General features: G+C 36.0%; 1 protein-coding gene across 4 annotated transcripts in view; it reads right to left on the bottom strand.

The window, feature by feature from the left end:
• ZPBP (zona pellucida binding protein) overlaps positions 1 to 16,425 on the bottom strand; it is a 55,871-nt gene that overhangs the window by 6,022 nt on the left and 33,424 nt on the right. For all 4 annotated transcript variants that reach the window (XM_034416425.3, XM_034416426.3, XM_087892359.1 and 1 more), the window contains 3 exons: positions 10,822 to 11,040; positions 9,368 to 9,444; positions 3,706 to 3,883 (listed from right to left, as the gene is read on the bottom strand). In XM_034416425.3, coding sequence (XP_034272316.1) covers positions 3,706 to 3,883; positions 9,368 to 9,444; positions 10,822 to 11,040 — 474 coding nt within the window. The remainder of the gene's footprint in view (positions 1 to 3,705; positions 3,884 to 9,367; positions 9,445 to 10,821; positions 11,041 to 16,425) is intronic.

Genomic DNA, 16,425 nt, shown 5'->3' with positions numbered 1-16,425 from the left:
GAAAAATAATTAAAATATTAAAAGTATGCAAATTAAAAATTTAAAACTGCACACACAAAAAAACAAAACTAAGGCATGATTCAAGAACCCCATGCCTCTGAGCAAGTGCAAAGATTCCTTGCCCACCTGCTTGGCACATTTAGGGTCCCTTACTTGAGGGGCTGAATGGTCTTGCATCACTGCCATTGGGATTCAAAGTTGCTTCACCGGGCACTCATGTATCTCTCTCTCACACACACATACATGTAATCTCCCCCCCAGCCCAGCTGTTGTCTACCAAACTGCGAAGCGGAGCGAGTGGGGGGAGCATGGGGAAGGTGAAGGCTCGTGTGAGCTTCCAGTGAGGTGCGAACCAGTCCAATGGGAGACCATCAAAAGACAGGCGACTTTTGACATTGGGCTACGTGACTTTCCAAGGCTCTCCCAGGGGATGGAGAGGACAGATCCCAGCACATTTGCTGGAGGGGAGGGCGGGAGAGAATCAGGTGGCACATGAAGGAGCACACAGTCCTGGTCCTCCTCCCCCGCTCTCCCCATGGCAGCCTCTGAGGCGTTACACACATGGGGAAGTAGCTGGTGCAAACTCTGCCAGGGAGGATTAATTCCTTCCTCCTTCCCTCCCTCCCTCCACAAAGCAAAGCACCTCCTGCCTGCTGGGGGGGGGAGAGTGGCCCAATACCCAGTCAAAGGCACTCTCCCTGCACTGATGTGTGATGAGTTATCTTGCACAGCTAATTGTCCTGTGCAGGATAGTGACCAAGAAAATTTGCAGACGTAGCCTGCAGTACTGCATTCTAACCACTGCACCACTGTGGCTCTTATTGTGCACATTCCCATGGTCCACAGTTATTTACCAGTGGACTTCTAGTACTTTTCTATGAACGCACACAGAGGAATTGTTTCCAGTTCAGATTTGAAATGTTACAGATCTTGAGAGTTTTTTGTAGAAGCCCTGTCCACGCCACAACATGTCATATAAAAAGGAATGCCTCCTCTCAATACTCAATCCAATAACCATCACAGTGGAAAGAATCCATGATTCTAACTTTCAATCCAAATCAGAAAAGAGACTTCTTTTCAGAATTCAGATGAAGAATTACAGTTGAAAACCCAGCTCTTTCTCATTTTAATCTCTCAGATTCACGTCACAGATGAATCCACAATCTTACCATGGAGTAGGTAGTCTAGGAGAGCATTGAAGACAATATTGCACAAAGACTATATCCTGCTGACATTACAATCTGAAGAAACAATGTCTTATTAAATTTGAAGTTTGCAGTCCAGCAAGTCTACAAAACCACACTAGTCAAAAATAAGGCTGACGAAGGCACTATTTGAATATCTCACAAGGACAGGGCAAGAATATTTCACCAGCTCATAGCACTAATGAATAATAACTGTCATCCATTTCTAAAATTCTTTCATAAGACAGGAAATTGGCATTTAATTCTGCCATAAAGCAACATCTTCAGATTGAAGACCAAACAGAAAGCACTCAGAAAGTATTAAAGGTTCAGATGAGACAAACAGAATTAAAAACATATACTTATATATTGATCTTGAAAGTTCAATGCAAGTTGGAGGCCATTGTTCTTGGCATGGTAAAAACCCAAAAGAAAACTTCAACCATACTTGACAGAAGACTTTTATCTCACACATAAGAGAATGAAAAGAGATGGAGTCAACTCTCATAGGAGGGAGAAAATATAGGAGGATTAGCAGAACCTGGGGGCAGAGTTAAAAAAGGGATGAATCCAGAATCCCTACATAGCCACAAGTGAACTAAATCCAATCCTCCTAACTAAAGAGAACTAAATCCTCCCTTGAATTCCAATGACCCTTACCTAACCCCAACTAGATTCTAACCATTAGATAAGGATCAATTCAAGAGAGGTAGAACTTAGTTCTCTTGTGGCTAAGGAGGGAATCTAGGCTGATCCTTATTTTAACTCCACCCCAGGTTGTGCTACTCCTTCTACAGAAAATGAATTCTAAATAATAGCCAGAGGTTATTATCAATAGGACTCAACTTTCTATTGTGATATATATCACATGAAAGAAACTCTGCCCAATTCCACAAAAATAAAACAGAGACTTCTATCTAAATAATTGGAATGGATTATTAATTAACAAAAAAAGCAATGGGATTAACTGGATTGGTAGTTCATCTTCAAGAGTACAGGAAATTGTTCTTGCTCCAGAACAAAATATTTCCTCATTATCTATTGAATATTTCCCTGAAAGAGCATGTTTTCAGTTCTAGACTAAGAGTATATTGTAAAATCTATGGCACCCTTTCAACTAGCAATTGTTTAATCTAATGCGACACAAATTTATGGAATTGATCGACACTAAGATGACAGTAGAAGTATAAAGGCTTTGGGGAAGAAAAATGGTTTAAAATTCTCAAATGAAAGATTTCTGCTAAAGCAAAAGAACCCATTTTTCATCTTAAGTGCATTTGAATTATGCTGAATTATCAGCCACTAAATCTTACGCATTCTGTATGTTGACTCCAAGTTAACATTTTGTCCTTTTTCACAATTTAAGTTTAGTTTGGTCCATAGCCAAACTTAAGTTTTATTTTTTGCCAAAGTTACACTTTTTTCTTCTGTATATGTTGCACTGAAGGTTACTATTTAATATTTTAAGTTATTGTGTGGATAAATTAATTTGATTCATGTAAGATGTTTATGTGATTTGTTATTTCTTCCTTAATACACTGAGTTAATAGACATTTAAATATGAAATACACTTTTCATAATACTTTGTTGTATTTATTTTTTAAAAAGGCTATAAATTAAGTAAGGAACTCTTTTTTAAAAAAAGCATAGTTTTTTTAAAACTATGCTTTTAAAAGCATAGTTCAAAGACTGTGTTGTAAAATCTGTGGATCGGAGTCAAGTGTCTAATCTCAAAGCACTGGAAATTGCCATGGATTAGGAGCATAATATGCAGAGTAGCAAGCAATATTAATCCACCACTTTGCAATATTGTGATTTGGGCATGAAAAGCTTCAATATTCTATTGCTTGTATTGATGAAGAAGAAAAAAAGTAAGATTTTCATCACAAGAAGGATTCAACTCATAACTAAGCTGACTTTATTTTTTCTGATTCAGAGATAAAACATTAGGAACATAGAGTTTTCATCCAATAGTATCAAGCCTTCTCCCTTTTAATTCAGTAGCGTTTAAAGTTTGGTACAAGGGAGATATCCCCAAATATAGTGATTGCAGATTGTCTGCTTATTGAAACCAGAACTCCATTACAGACTCAAGAAAGCACAAGTAGTCTTTTAAACTTTGCTTTCACAAAAGGGAGCCCCTAAGAAGTCTTTAACTCCAATTCTTTAGAGTAATTATCATCTATTCTAGAAAAGATAAGTACAGTCCAAATCATAATGGCAATCACAATATTTTGATTTAAATTTGATTTTATACTAGGACTGAATCAATTTCTATGCATCACAATGAACAAATGCCAACAAGTTAGTCTATCTTAGTAACCAACTCATTTGCAGCTATATTCCATTTTCAAGATATTCACCATGAATTATACAATCAAACCATAAGAAATAATAACCAAATTTATCAGAAGCAATAAATATAGTAACTCTGTTGTAATAAAAAATTAATCAGATAATTCCTCTAAAAATATTTTTGTAGTCTGTGTTTATAATGGAAATTGTTATCCTCCCAACCTACCACAACAATTAGGGCAATCCGAATGTAGTAGAGAATTGATTCCATAACCTGGAGAACAGCGATTAATCCACACCATTTGCAGAGTGCCTTCAATGTAGTATATTTCAGGTAGTGGTGCTGTTCTTTTACCAAGAACTTCAACTTGTTGGCTAAAGAATTTCTCTATGAGGTCTTTTGCCTAAAGTAAAAAGAAATTACTTTCTTGATAAAGATAAAAATCAGCATTTTTCTTATTTACTTCTTTTCTTACTGGTACTTACATAAAAAATACAAATTGTATCAATAATATTAACTGTTTAACCTTGGTTAATGTATTTATTGCAATATACAATGAATAAATATTCTTATACATGACTAGAGAATGACTTGTGACATGCTGGTTCAGAGCAGCATATAGTTTAAAAACTATATTTTAAGAAAAACAGTTGAAGGAGTTATGTTTGTTCACGTTTGAGTAAAAATGTGTGTGTTTGGAGGGGAGAAATATAAAAGCACTCTTTAAACACTTGAAAGGATATCAAAGAAATTTGTCATTTCACATTCCAGAATGCAGGATGTATAATACTGAATATACAGTAAGTTGCAGGGTATTAGAAATACAGATTAGAAAAACTTCCTACCTAAAGCATTTTTACAAAACAAATGCCCGAAGATGTGGTAGACACATTGGTTGTGTTAAAGAAAAAACTAAACAGCCATGTTTTCTGATGTTTTAATTTAGGTTCTATAATGAGTAGCAGTTTGGACTGAATGGCCTAAGTGGCCCATTCAAACTTCTTGATTCTGTTACAGGATCTGTGTGTCAAGATAGTAAATGTTTATGATGGTTCAGAGAGATATCTTAACCTTAGTTCCAATTATCAAAACCTGATGGACCAAATTTCTTAGTTTGGCCTACTATTCAAATAACTACAGACAAGCAAAGGTGAGGATAATTAAATACACCTCTCCAATCATTTGATGCCATCAAATTTCTCCCAATTTCTCTTTCAATTTCTTTTCTTTCAGAGGTGGATACATGTTTTATAAGAACTAAATGGAAAAAAATATACTCAAATCATTGTTCTTGCCTTAGTATTTTTTCTCTCTCCTGGTTTCCATAAAAGACAATCTCCTAAAATGATTAGAGCAGTGGTCCCCAACCTTTTGCACACCAAGGACTGGTTCCGTGGCGAGGTTTTACCGCGGACCACAGGGGCATGCTGCCTGCACACTGCCTGCCTGCAACCCGCTTATGCAGTTTCACTTGGTTGTGCAGCCCGGTTTCTAGCATGCCATGGCCCGGTGCCGGTCCACGTACTGGGGATTGGAGACTCCTGGTCTAGAGGGAGTCATGGAAGATTATTTATCTATATAGAATCCTATGACTGGAGATCTTCTAGTCCAACACTAGGCTGAGAAATTCTTATCTGTTAGCAGAATTCTTTATACCATCTTCAATGAATGGATGTCCAATTTTTCTTGAAAGTGTCTCTTTAAGGAGCTTCCACCTATTGTTCTTTGTCCTGCCCTCAGATACTCTGAAGAATAAATTGATCAACTTTTTTTATGAAGTCCCTCAAATACTGGAAGATACCTATGTCACCCCAATTGTCTGGTCTGCCAGCTTCAGCACTTCTGACTGTGCTTCTGCCAGCATCCTGACATCAAAGGACAAGAGGGAGGGGGACTATGGAATGTGGGTTAGAGCCAGAGTGAGAATAGAAGAAAGGAGGCAGGAGGAAATTGACAGGGATGAGAATAATCAGGTGCTTATATCAGTTTGCTCCAGACTTCAAGGACAACTTGAGAATGAATGGATAGACTGCCCACCATAAAATGGTTCCCAAAACATCCATAAGCCTTGCTATTGGGCACTGATGACTGGCTCAAAGGAGGTGGACCAGGAGGGAAGGAAAAATCTCATGCTTTGCATTGGAATTTTTCAGATTCCACCTTACTTGCTTTGCAATCAAGTACTGTAGTAAATGACTTCAATCAAATTGAGTCTTCGGTCATTCTTTCCTAGCATTAGATTTGGGGCAGGTCTGACGTTAGGTGAATCTACAAAATTGGTCAACCCAGAGACACCCTCTACCATGGAGACCATGCACACAATGTTAACTCACAACAGCTAACAGGAGGAGGGAAAAACCTCGGCCAAAGCAGCAGCCAGACCCAAAGCAGAAGAAATCATTCTGAGTAGCTTGTGGAACTGAAAGCCTGTGACAAGCAGCCAAAGCCCAGGTTGTCCCTAGGTGTCAGGAAGAAAGAAGACTGGGAGGAGAAGCCTTCTGGGGTCAACTTCCAAATGGGCAGTCATGGTGATGTTGGAAGATTAGGATTGTGTATACTTATTTGTACTATTATTGTTAACATTGTTTAAAAAGGACATTGACCCAGTCAATACACTGTCCACAAAATGTGTATGGTGTGAAAGGAAAACTGTGAATAAAACATGAATTAAAAAAACAAAACAAAGGACCATGATGCTAAAAGTGGAAGTCATTTTGGGTTTGTAAAAATTTTACACCTGGTAAAGCATCAATTCTGATGACCATCTTTGAAAAAAGGACAAAGCCAGCTGCCCCATGTGTACCTCAGCAAAATGGTGCCAGGGGAAAAACAAGGACTCCTCCTCCTCTAACCCTAACCCTGATCCTGATCCTGATCCTAACCCTAATCCAACTATTTGGCGTAGTTAAACCCCAAGTCTCATGGAAAGAAATATCCATGGACTTTACAGTTGAACTCCCTGAAAGCGTTGGCAATATCATTTGGGTCATAACCAACCTTTTCTCTAAACAAATACACTTTGTGCCCCATCACAAAATCCCTTCAGCATGCTTGATAAACTGTTTATTCAGCACATCTGTTGCTTACATGGTGTTCCTAATACATTATCTCAGATTGGGGAGTTTATTTTACCCCTCGGTTCTGGCAAGAGTCCTTTAAACTCCTGGGAACCTCCCAGGGCCTTAGCTCCTCTCATCATCCAGAAACTAATGGATCCTGTGAATGTACAAATTCTGTATTACAAATACCTCAGGTGCTATATCAATTAGCAATAAGACAACTGAGTTGATCTGCTTGCCTTTGCAGAAGTAGCCTGCAACAATTCCTTCGACAGCAGCACCGGGTTTGAGCCATTCAAAGTGGCTTCAGGCCAAGACTTTGTAACCATGCCCAAATTACCTAAACCTAAACCTAATGTAACCTCTCTGGCAGAATGGGTGGCCCAACTTCAAAACTCCTGGTCTGTTGTTCATAAACATTAGCTGATGCGCAGTAGGCACACACAAAAAGCCAAGTGGACAAAAATGCTCTCCACCGAAAGAATTTATAATAGGAAATCTAATCTACCTATCCACTAAGTATCTTCAATCAAGCCACCCTTCCAAAAAAACTGGATCCCAAATACATCATAAACTTATTTACTGTCCAACTAGAATTCGCAAAATCGCTAAGATGCATTCACTTGGCATTTCATTGCAACCTGCTTAAGCCTGCAAACACCTCTCCATTGTGTCCTACTGAACCATCACCTCCATCTCCTATCTTCATTGACGGTGCACAATATTTTTGAGGTTAAGAACATTCTGGACTCTTGCACACATAAGAGGGAAAATCTAATATCTTGTTGCCTGGAAGCATTTTCTCCTATCAGAAACTGAATGTGTTGATGCCTATCATGTCAATGCTGAAAAAATTCCACTCCAAATACCTGGACAAACCAGGCTGATGCCTATATTCCCCCCTCCCCACTTTGTCTCTTTTTCTTTTCCAGGACTAACATTCCTGTTCAGGGGGGAAGAATGTCAGGTCTGCCATCTTCAGCACCTCGGACCATGCTTCTGCCTGCATTCTGATATCAAAGGACAGGAGGGAGAGGAGCTATGGAATGTGGGTTAGAGCCAGGGTGAAAACCAGAAGGAGGAGAGAGGGGGAAATTGACAGGGTTCAGTATAACGAGGTGCTTGTGCCAGTTTGCTCCAGACTTCAAGAACAACTGGCCTGAAAATGAGCAGATTGACTGTCCACTATCAAACAGTTCCCAAAACATCCAAACAACTTGCTATTGGACACTGGTGACTGACTCAAGGGAGGTAGATTAGGAGGGAAGGAAAGATCTGGTTCTTTGTGCAAAATTCTTCAGATCCCACCTTACTTGCCTTGCAACCATTCTACCCTAGTAAAAGTACCTATTATTTCAACCAAATGGAGTCTAGGATCTGGGGCAGAGTTAGATTTGGGGCAGGTCTGACACCAATCCTCCTCTTCATTAGACTAGACATACTTATTTCCCTTAATCATTTATCATACAGTTAAGAGGTACCTCCAGATCTCTTGTCAACTTTGATGCTCTTCTCTGTACTCTTTTTGGGGGCCTCATCATCTTTTTTATCACGACAACTAGAACTGGACATAGTATACCCAAGTGTGGCCTCATTAGTGCAATATAGAGCAGTATTATCACTTTTTGTGATCTTGATGTATGTATTCCTCTATTGATGTAGCCTAAGACTGCATTGCCTTTTTTGGCAGCTATAGCAATCTGTTAGCTCATGCTCAAGTGGTAGTCCTCTAGGACATATAAATCTCTCTCACAAGTATTATAGTACTGCCTATTCTATATCTGAATATTTGTTTTTTTTCAGGACCCTACTCTTCTCAAACCTGAATTGCATCTTAGGGCCTATTGCTCAAATCTGTCAAGGTCCTTCTAAGTCTTCAGTCTATCATCTAAAGTATTAACAATTTCACTCAGGTTAGTGTCATCTGCAAATTTAATGAGTCCTCCTTCTACCGCCTCATCTACATCATTTATGAAGATATTAAAGAACACTGGGCCCAAGACAGAACCTTGAGGAACCTTACTGCATGCTTCCCTCCACATAGATGTAATTCCATTGAAGACCAGATGTGGAGTTGTGGTTGGTCAGCCAATTGTGAAACCATCTGGTGATGATACTATCTATCTCACATTGTTGTATCTTACCAAGAAATAAGTTGTGGTGTACTTTGTCAAATGCATTACACTTATAGTATACTTAGACCCCGCAATTCTAAGTATACCATATGTACAGCATTTAGTATACTATATCCACAACATTTCACTGATCCACTTCTTTAGTTCTTTATTAAAGAAGGCAAACAATATATTCTGGACAGCATAGATTAAAAAAGCAGTTGAATGAACATACATTTTTAAGCCCGAAATGAAGAAATATCTTCCTTTTTCCCTTTTCACTTCTTACAAGGATAAGTATTCTATGTTAGCAATGGAAAGATGTTAATATACTAAAGCAGAATTTAATATTCTTTTATTAATGGATGCCCACAATTTTCACAGAATAAACCAACAAAATGTATGCATAACCATCACCAAGTTGGAACAAAGTTTAATAATTTTGTATACTGATCACTATTTTTGAAATGAGGCTAATTTTTTTAGTATTGTTGTTAATTGGTTTGACAAAACTTAAGGAACTGAACTTGCTGCATGAACCTCTATTTCATTCCATATTCTTTGATAATAAATACATTCTCATTCTTTTTAACCCAACCTTTATTTTACAACTTACACAAAAAGAATATTAAAGCTGTTCATTTACTTTTTGAAAGATAAACAAGAAACAAGTGCATTATGAATTTCATTTCTTTTCTGAAAGATTTATATTACCTTTCGTAATCTTCTCGATACATCACATACACTGCTCTGACACACACTTTTGCCTTTTGATGTTTCTAGAGAAGAAACTGTAAAAATGTTCAGCTATAGGAGGGAAACTATACAATATAAATAGTCTTGTTTTCTAAAGGAAATTAACTATGAATTTAAAGGATAAAAGATTCCTTTGAGTCAACTTTAACTCTTGCTGACTAGATATCCATATTGTTTTCTTGGCAACATTTTAGTAGTTATGTCAATGCAATTTTCCAAGATATTTTTCAACATTTCACATTACTCTGCAATACTAGATTTTCTGTAAGTCCCCCATCTAAGTACTAATTTGATCCATGCAACTTAAAATTTTAGAGATCTGTCAAGATCACTAAGATGTTCTCAAGCCACTATGGCATCTATTTAACAGTGAATTTTTAAATAATTGATTAAGGAATTTAATCCTCTTACACATATAATGGAAAAGTACGCTGCATCACCAAATTTTATTTTTATATTCAGTGTATATGTAAACGATGCAATGAATAATCTGTTTTAGAATATGTGATTAATTAGACCTCTGACATAAAATACATAAATTAAGTCAGTTTTTAAATTGAATATCAAGACCTCTTTTTAAAGAAGAGAGTCTTGTTGTCTAGAATGTTTTGCAGCACACAGTATTGGTCTAAACAGACCTATGATGTGACTTGATATGGTACAAAGGAGGAAGTTTTAGACTGAAAGAATAAGAGAATGTGTAGTTATATAAAGACCACAAAATATATTTACTGCTTATATGAATACTCATATTTGTCATCATTGCCACACTTTTATTACCCCACAAAATAGGATTTCCTGGATGGGTCAAGTGTATTTTTTAAAGGTCTTATCTGCTGTTATTAGACTTAAATGGAACATCTGCCAATAATTAGAATCACTTGTATTTCAATTCCAGGCTGTCAAAGCCTATACTTTTTAAAATGTGTATTTACCAACTTATTTCCTTGCAACCTTCAAATTTCACAGATTTGACGATGGACTGTAATCTACAGAAGTTTATGCCACAATAAATTTGAATTAATGGCTTACAATATGGTCAATAATAAATCTGTGCATATAACTGTTCATTGCGTTCTAAATACATCAACATTTTAGAGAACTACTGTTCCATTATTAAGTAATACCGAATTATGTTTTATTACTGAAAATATCTACAAAGGGAAAAAAAACTGAATAATAGGGATCTACTAAAATCATTATTTCATTCATAATATACTTTCTTAAAATATAATTAAAATGACCTGGTCATTTACTAAATCAGCAAACTGTCAAAATTATTTCATTATATATGATTAATTAATATCTCAATTACTTTTCATGTAACTTCTGTCAGACCTTTAATACAAAAATAGTTTTCAACATATCATGAAAAACATGCCTCCATGAACAACTTTTCAAACTAGTCTTACCTTTAAAAGTGAAGAATAGCTCATTTTGCATTCCGGCTCTCTGCATTTTTACATGATGGCATTCAGACTTTTGCAATGAAATCTCACAGCCTAGCTCCACAACAAGCTTGACCAATATCTGAAGCAGCTTCTTTTCAAAAGAACTATTATAGATACTATTGCAGGGAGCTGAGTGATACCGTGCTGTAAACTCATAGTAAAAGTCAGGATCAGAATAAGCTGCAGGAAAAAAAAGTTTAGATTCAAACAAAAGCTAGATACCAAAATTAAGACTAAAACTACTGAATTTTTTAAAAAAAACAAGAATTCATTGCACCAAAGGAGAAAAAATACAATCTTCTAGAATATTACATTCAGGAACTAAACTGCTACTTTAGGTATCCTCAAGTAGTTGGAATTCTCCTGTGGGATCTTTTTCTTTTGAACAGCAGATAAACTTTTATCCAACTTCTGTCAAAAACTACACAGCCTAAAACCATCTCTATCTATTGCCCTGATGGATTATGTGTCTACTTCTTAAAAAAGCTTTCCATTGCCATATCAGAACCTCTAAGCATAATCTATGAAATATCTTTCAGAACCAGCTTCTTGCCCAACCTCTGGTCACTAGCCACAGTCATCCCTATCTTCAAAAAGGGTGAGCCCAGCCTAGTTGAAAATTACAGACCAATCTCACTGTGTTGCGTCAACTGCAAAGTCATGGAATCAATCATAAACCAATCCATTACCCTCCAGTTAGAGACAAACAACTTACTAACAAGCAGTTTGGTTTCAGGAAATTTTTTTCCTATAATCTGCAATTCCTACACTGCAAAAACATGCGGACTACCCAACTTGACCAGGGTAAAGCAACAGACGTAATTTACATAGACTTCTGAAAAGCCTTTGATTCAGTGGTACATGACAAACTACTGTTAAAACTAAAATCTTATGGCATTTCCGGATCCCTATATAAGTGGATAACTGTATTCGTGTCAAATAGACAACAAGTAGTCAAAATACTTGTTTGATAGGTGTGCCCTATCAAACTCTGCATCTGTTAACAGCGGTGTCCCCCAATGCAGCGTTTTAGGACCCACACTCTTTATACTTCACATAAATGACCTTTGCGATCATATTATAAGCAACTGCATTCTCTTCGCTGATAACATAAAACTATTCAACACCTCCAACAATGCTGCTGCCCTATAAAGAGACCTTGACTATGTTTCAGAATGGTCAAACAATTGGCAATTCCAAATCTCAACCAAGAAATGCTCTGTTTTACACATTGGCAAAAAAAATCAGTACATAAAATACAAGCTAGGCAGATTTGACCTCGTAGACGGCCCTCACTCTGTTAAGGACCTTGGAGTACTCATTTCAAATGATCTAAGCGCCAGAGCCCTCTGTAACAGCATTGCCAAAAAGGCATTAAGAGTAGTTAACCTAATCTTGCGAAACTGCTTCTTGGGTAATATTGTACTGCAAACTAAGTCATACAAAAACCTTTGCTAGACCAATTCTCAAATATAGCTCATCTGCCTGGAATCCGCACTGTATATATGACATTAATACAATTGAGCGAGTCCAGAGGTATTTCACAAGAGTCCTCCACTCCTCTGCTCCTTATGCCACCAGGCTTGAAATTTTGGTCTTAGACAACTTAGAACTAAACCACCTTTGGTCTGACCCAAGCGTAGTACACAAAATTATCTGCTACAATGTCCTACCTGTCAATGACTACTTCAGCTTCAAATGCAATAATACACAAGCACACAATAGATACAAACTCAAGGTAAACCGTTCCAAACTCAACTGCAGAAAATACAACTTCAGCAACAGAATGGTAAATGCCTGGAATGCACTACCTGACTCTGTGGTTACATCCCCAAACCATTGTTCAAGAATCACAAGAGTAAAGAATTTTTGATTACAAATAACTCATGCATTTTTGAAGTTGAAATCTAGACATTTAATTTTCTTAATTTACTTCTTATTATCATGGATTGTATATTAGTGAAATTACTTGGCTTAAGAGTAGGCAGATCAAGACTGAAAAATAATTTAGACATAGAAATATGAAGATGATTAGACATTAAAACTCACTGTCTTCCTCAAAGATATGCTGTAACGATAAAAAGGGAGGATTTCTGGCTAAAAACAGATCTTTAAGTTGGCTGATTAAAAATAAAACTACTTTTCAACTACTTTTGTCAGTGAGTGTAACAATTTTTTTTGAGAATGGCCTATGTTGCTGAACTTTATGGCCAAAAAATAGATGTTTCCACCACTTCCCATATTATGAGAGAATCTGAATATGCAGTACCCAAACCATTGAAAATATTTATAATATTTTATTCAACTAATAAATTATATTCACCCAGTAGGTTTGATATTGGAAAGAATAGCCATTGGGACCTCAACCATAGACTGTCATGTTTCCTCGTGGGCTCAAATGTACATATTGTATACAAAACTGCTAAATTTATAATTAAGGAACTTCCCAAGAACCTGGTACATTAAACAAATTGACATGCCATTTAAGGGAGATTAATTTAATTACTGACTCCTTGCATAACAACATACGTATTTTATCATTGTATTTTCTCCTATCTACTTTATTCTGGAATTAGATTTTGTATTTTATTTTATTGATAAGGTCGCAAGGTTAATCAGTCAATAAGCTACTACTACTGTTTTCATAGGAAAAGATTCATATAATTCAAAAAGGGCTTAGGGGAAATAGGGTTGCCACATTCGTATTCATTAATAGTAGCATACCCCATTAAAACAAGGCAAGAATATTTTCAAATTAGAGAAAAGAACCAAATATAGATAAATAACTACAAAGAGTACATTCACACAATTCATATATTATATATATAAAATTTTATTAGGGTATAATTTCAACAGCAAAAACCACTACATGCTGAAAAAATAGAATAAAAAAGTAGAAGATATAGAAAACAAAGAAAAATAGATAAATAGAAAAGAAAAAAATAAACTATACTATACTATAAAAAGAGAAATATATATAGAAATGACTTTCCATCTTCCTAACAAGTATAGGCAATTTTAGTAATCTAACACTTTCTCTTAACATGCAACAAATAATCTCTTCTTCCCGTATCTGATTTTTTATCTATAAACAAATCCATAAAGCATTTCAGTCCTGATCTCAGTAGGAATCCATTTAGGATTAGTCTAGATAACAATATATTTATTTTAAATTTGATCAAATAAATCAACTATATATTACTTCTTTTTCTTCTAACAATTATAAAAATAATCTTCTGGATCCATTGTTCAAAAAAAACCTCTATCAATATGTCACATGTTACAGTATTTTTCTTCAATCTGTAATTGTTAGTTCTTTCTTTTCTTTCAACTGTAATTGTTAATTCCCTCTTAGTAGCCAATTTTACAGCAGCAAATTCAAGTATTTTCATAAATACTGGAGAATAAAATAAATAATAAATAATGCCTGATTTAGCTTATCCGTGTATTTCTTCTAAGCAATGTTTTACCAGAACCAAAGAAATTAAAAATTGCCCCCCCTTTCAAAAATTGCTTAAAAAATGGCTCAATGAGCATAGATGCTCTAATTTCCCCAAATGATACTCTAATTTCCCAAAAAGAAAGATCTACTTAATTATTCTGCTGCAGAGGAGCTTAATTTCACTGTAATCCCTAATAATAGATAATATTTCTTAGGTTATCAATTGGCCAAAAATAAAGTAAACCTAAAGAAATTATTTTACTCCACTAGTCATTACCAACTATAGAGTGCTCATCTCAGTTTCAAGACCATTGAGCCAGTGCTATTAGAAGACATTTCTGCAGTCATGTGACCAGCATTATATCATGGAGCACTGTTTCCTTCCCACCAAAGTGGTACCTATTTATCTACTCGCATTTGCATGCTTTCAAACAGCTAGGTTGGCAAGGAGGGGACTCATCCTGTTGCATGGCACTCTGGTCTCAAATCTGGGCTGCTAGCTTTTCCAGCTAACAAGGCCAGCATCTTAATCCCTCTGCAACGGCATTGCCCCAATTTGCCCAAAGCAAGACCTAAATTCAAGAAATAACTTTACATAACAAATAGTCTCTACAGCAGAGTTCCTCAACCTTTCCAGCTTTGCAGAGGAGCTGGGGGAGAAAGGGGATGGTTCCACATGAGAGGTGGGCAAGTGCTCATGCACAATTCCATTTGTATAAGTGGCAAGCAGGTGCACCTGCCACTTGTGCAAATGGAGTACTCTTGTGCTTGCCTGCCATTCACACAAGAGAAGATGCATCCACTTGCACATGCTCACCTGCCACTTCCGTAGCCCAGTTCTGAAGGGCTCAAGGCCCATTGTGGGCTGTGGGTTGGGGATGCCTATTCTACAGCATATGTAAAAAAAAGAAAGTGCTATCTCAGCAAATAATCCTAATCCTAATGTATAAATAATTAAGTGTTTCTGAGAAATTAAGATACTTTTTGCACTATTAATTAACAATCATTGATATATTATTTTAAAATAATTAGGGCTCAATAACATTTAACTTAAAACAAAGGAAGTATCAGTTGGATCAATTCAACCCATGCATACATACAAAAATATTAATAAAAAAAATCAGATTATATCATGATCAAAATACAATATTTTAAGGCTTAGGCCTCGTTTAAATCTATTTTGTTACCTTTCAATACACCGTTTGATTCATAGTTTATTTAAACTACAATTTCCATTTTTATCCCAATCCAGAATCTGTAGAAAGTATTATAGGGGACCTTGACAGAGATATGTATTCTCTGCTGTCAAGGCAACAAGTAATAAATCCACTATGTCCAGATAATGTTTAGAAGTGGGTCAGAGATACCTCCTTAATTCACTACAGTATAAGAAAGGGGAGAAAGCACTATATACTCAAACTTGCAGAACATTGTTTTTACAATATAACCAATCTCAATAAAACTAGTTTTAGATGTTCTGTGGACTTGATTTCATTAACCAAGTTGGGCTGACATAAACTATAATTTAATTCATCTTTACTAACTAAAATCTGAAAGTCTGAGGAGAGGAATTAAACTAATTTAGTTGTTCAGATATAATAAGAAAATATTTGAAATATACCTCAACACCAATAAGCTACAAGCTTTTGGAAAAGGGGCAGCTTAAAGAAGAAACTGCAAACAAATAACATATTCATATTATGGTTTATTGCCTAAGGTCATTCTATATGAATCCAACCACAAAACAAAGTTTAGCTGTGATTTCTTAATTTTTTAGTATAGAATAAAAATATTTTCTAAGTAATACTCCAAAGGGAAAATATTTTAAAGAAAGGTAGTTTGATTTTAGAATGCATTATGTTTATAATACCATGCAATCCTAAATAGAATGCCCAAATTTTATTTCAAAGTTGACAACTTCATACTAGACTTTCCTTTATTTTTCATTCTACAACCATAGAAATGAGAATGGCAACTGTGAGTGCCAGTTGGCCAGTCTACCCTTCCTCACAAAAGGAGGAACAGCACAACACACATTAAACAAAATGCATGAACTCAAACTACTTAGGAAATGTTTTATCAGGGAGGCAGCATTATTTTTTTCTCCAAAATATTTCTCAATA

This window comes from Pantherophis guttatus, chromosome 4 (genome assembly GCF_059756535.1).
Source record: "Pantherophis guttatus breed Tessera chromosome 4, ASM5975653v1, whole genome shotgun sequence".
In the NCBI taxonomy this organism is placed as follows: domain Eukaryota; kingdom Metazoa; phylum Chordata; class Lepidosauria; order Squamata; family Colubridae; genus Pantherophis; species Pantherophis guttatus.
Note: the sequence above shows the minus strand (reverse complement) of the source record. Positions and strands in the feature narration are given on the sequence as shown.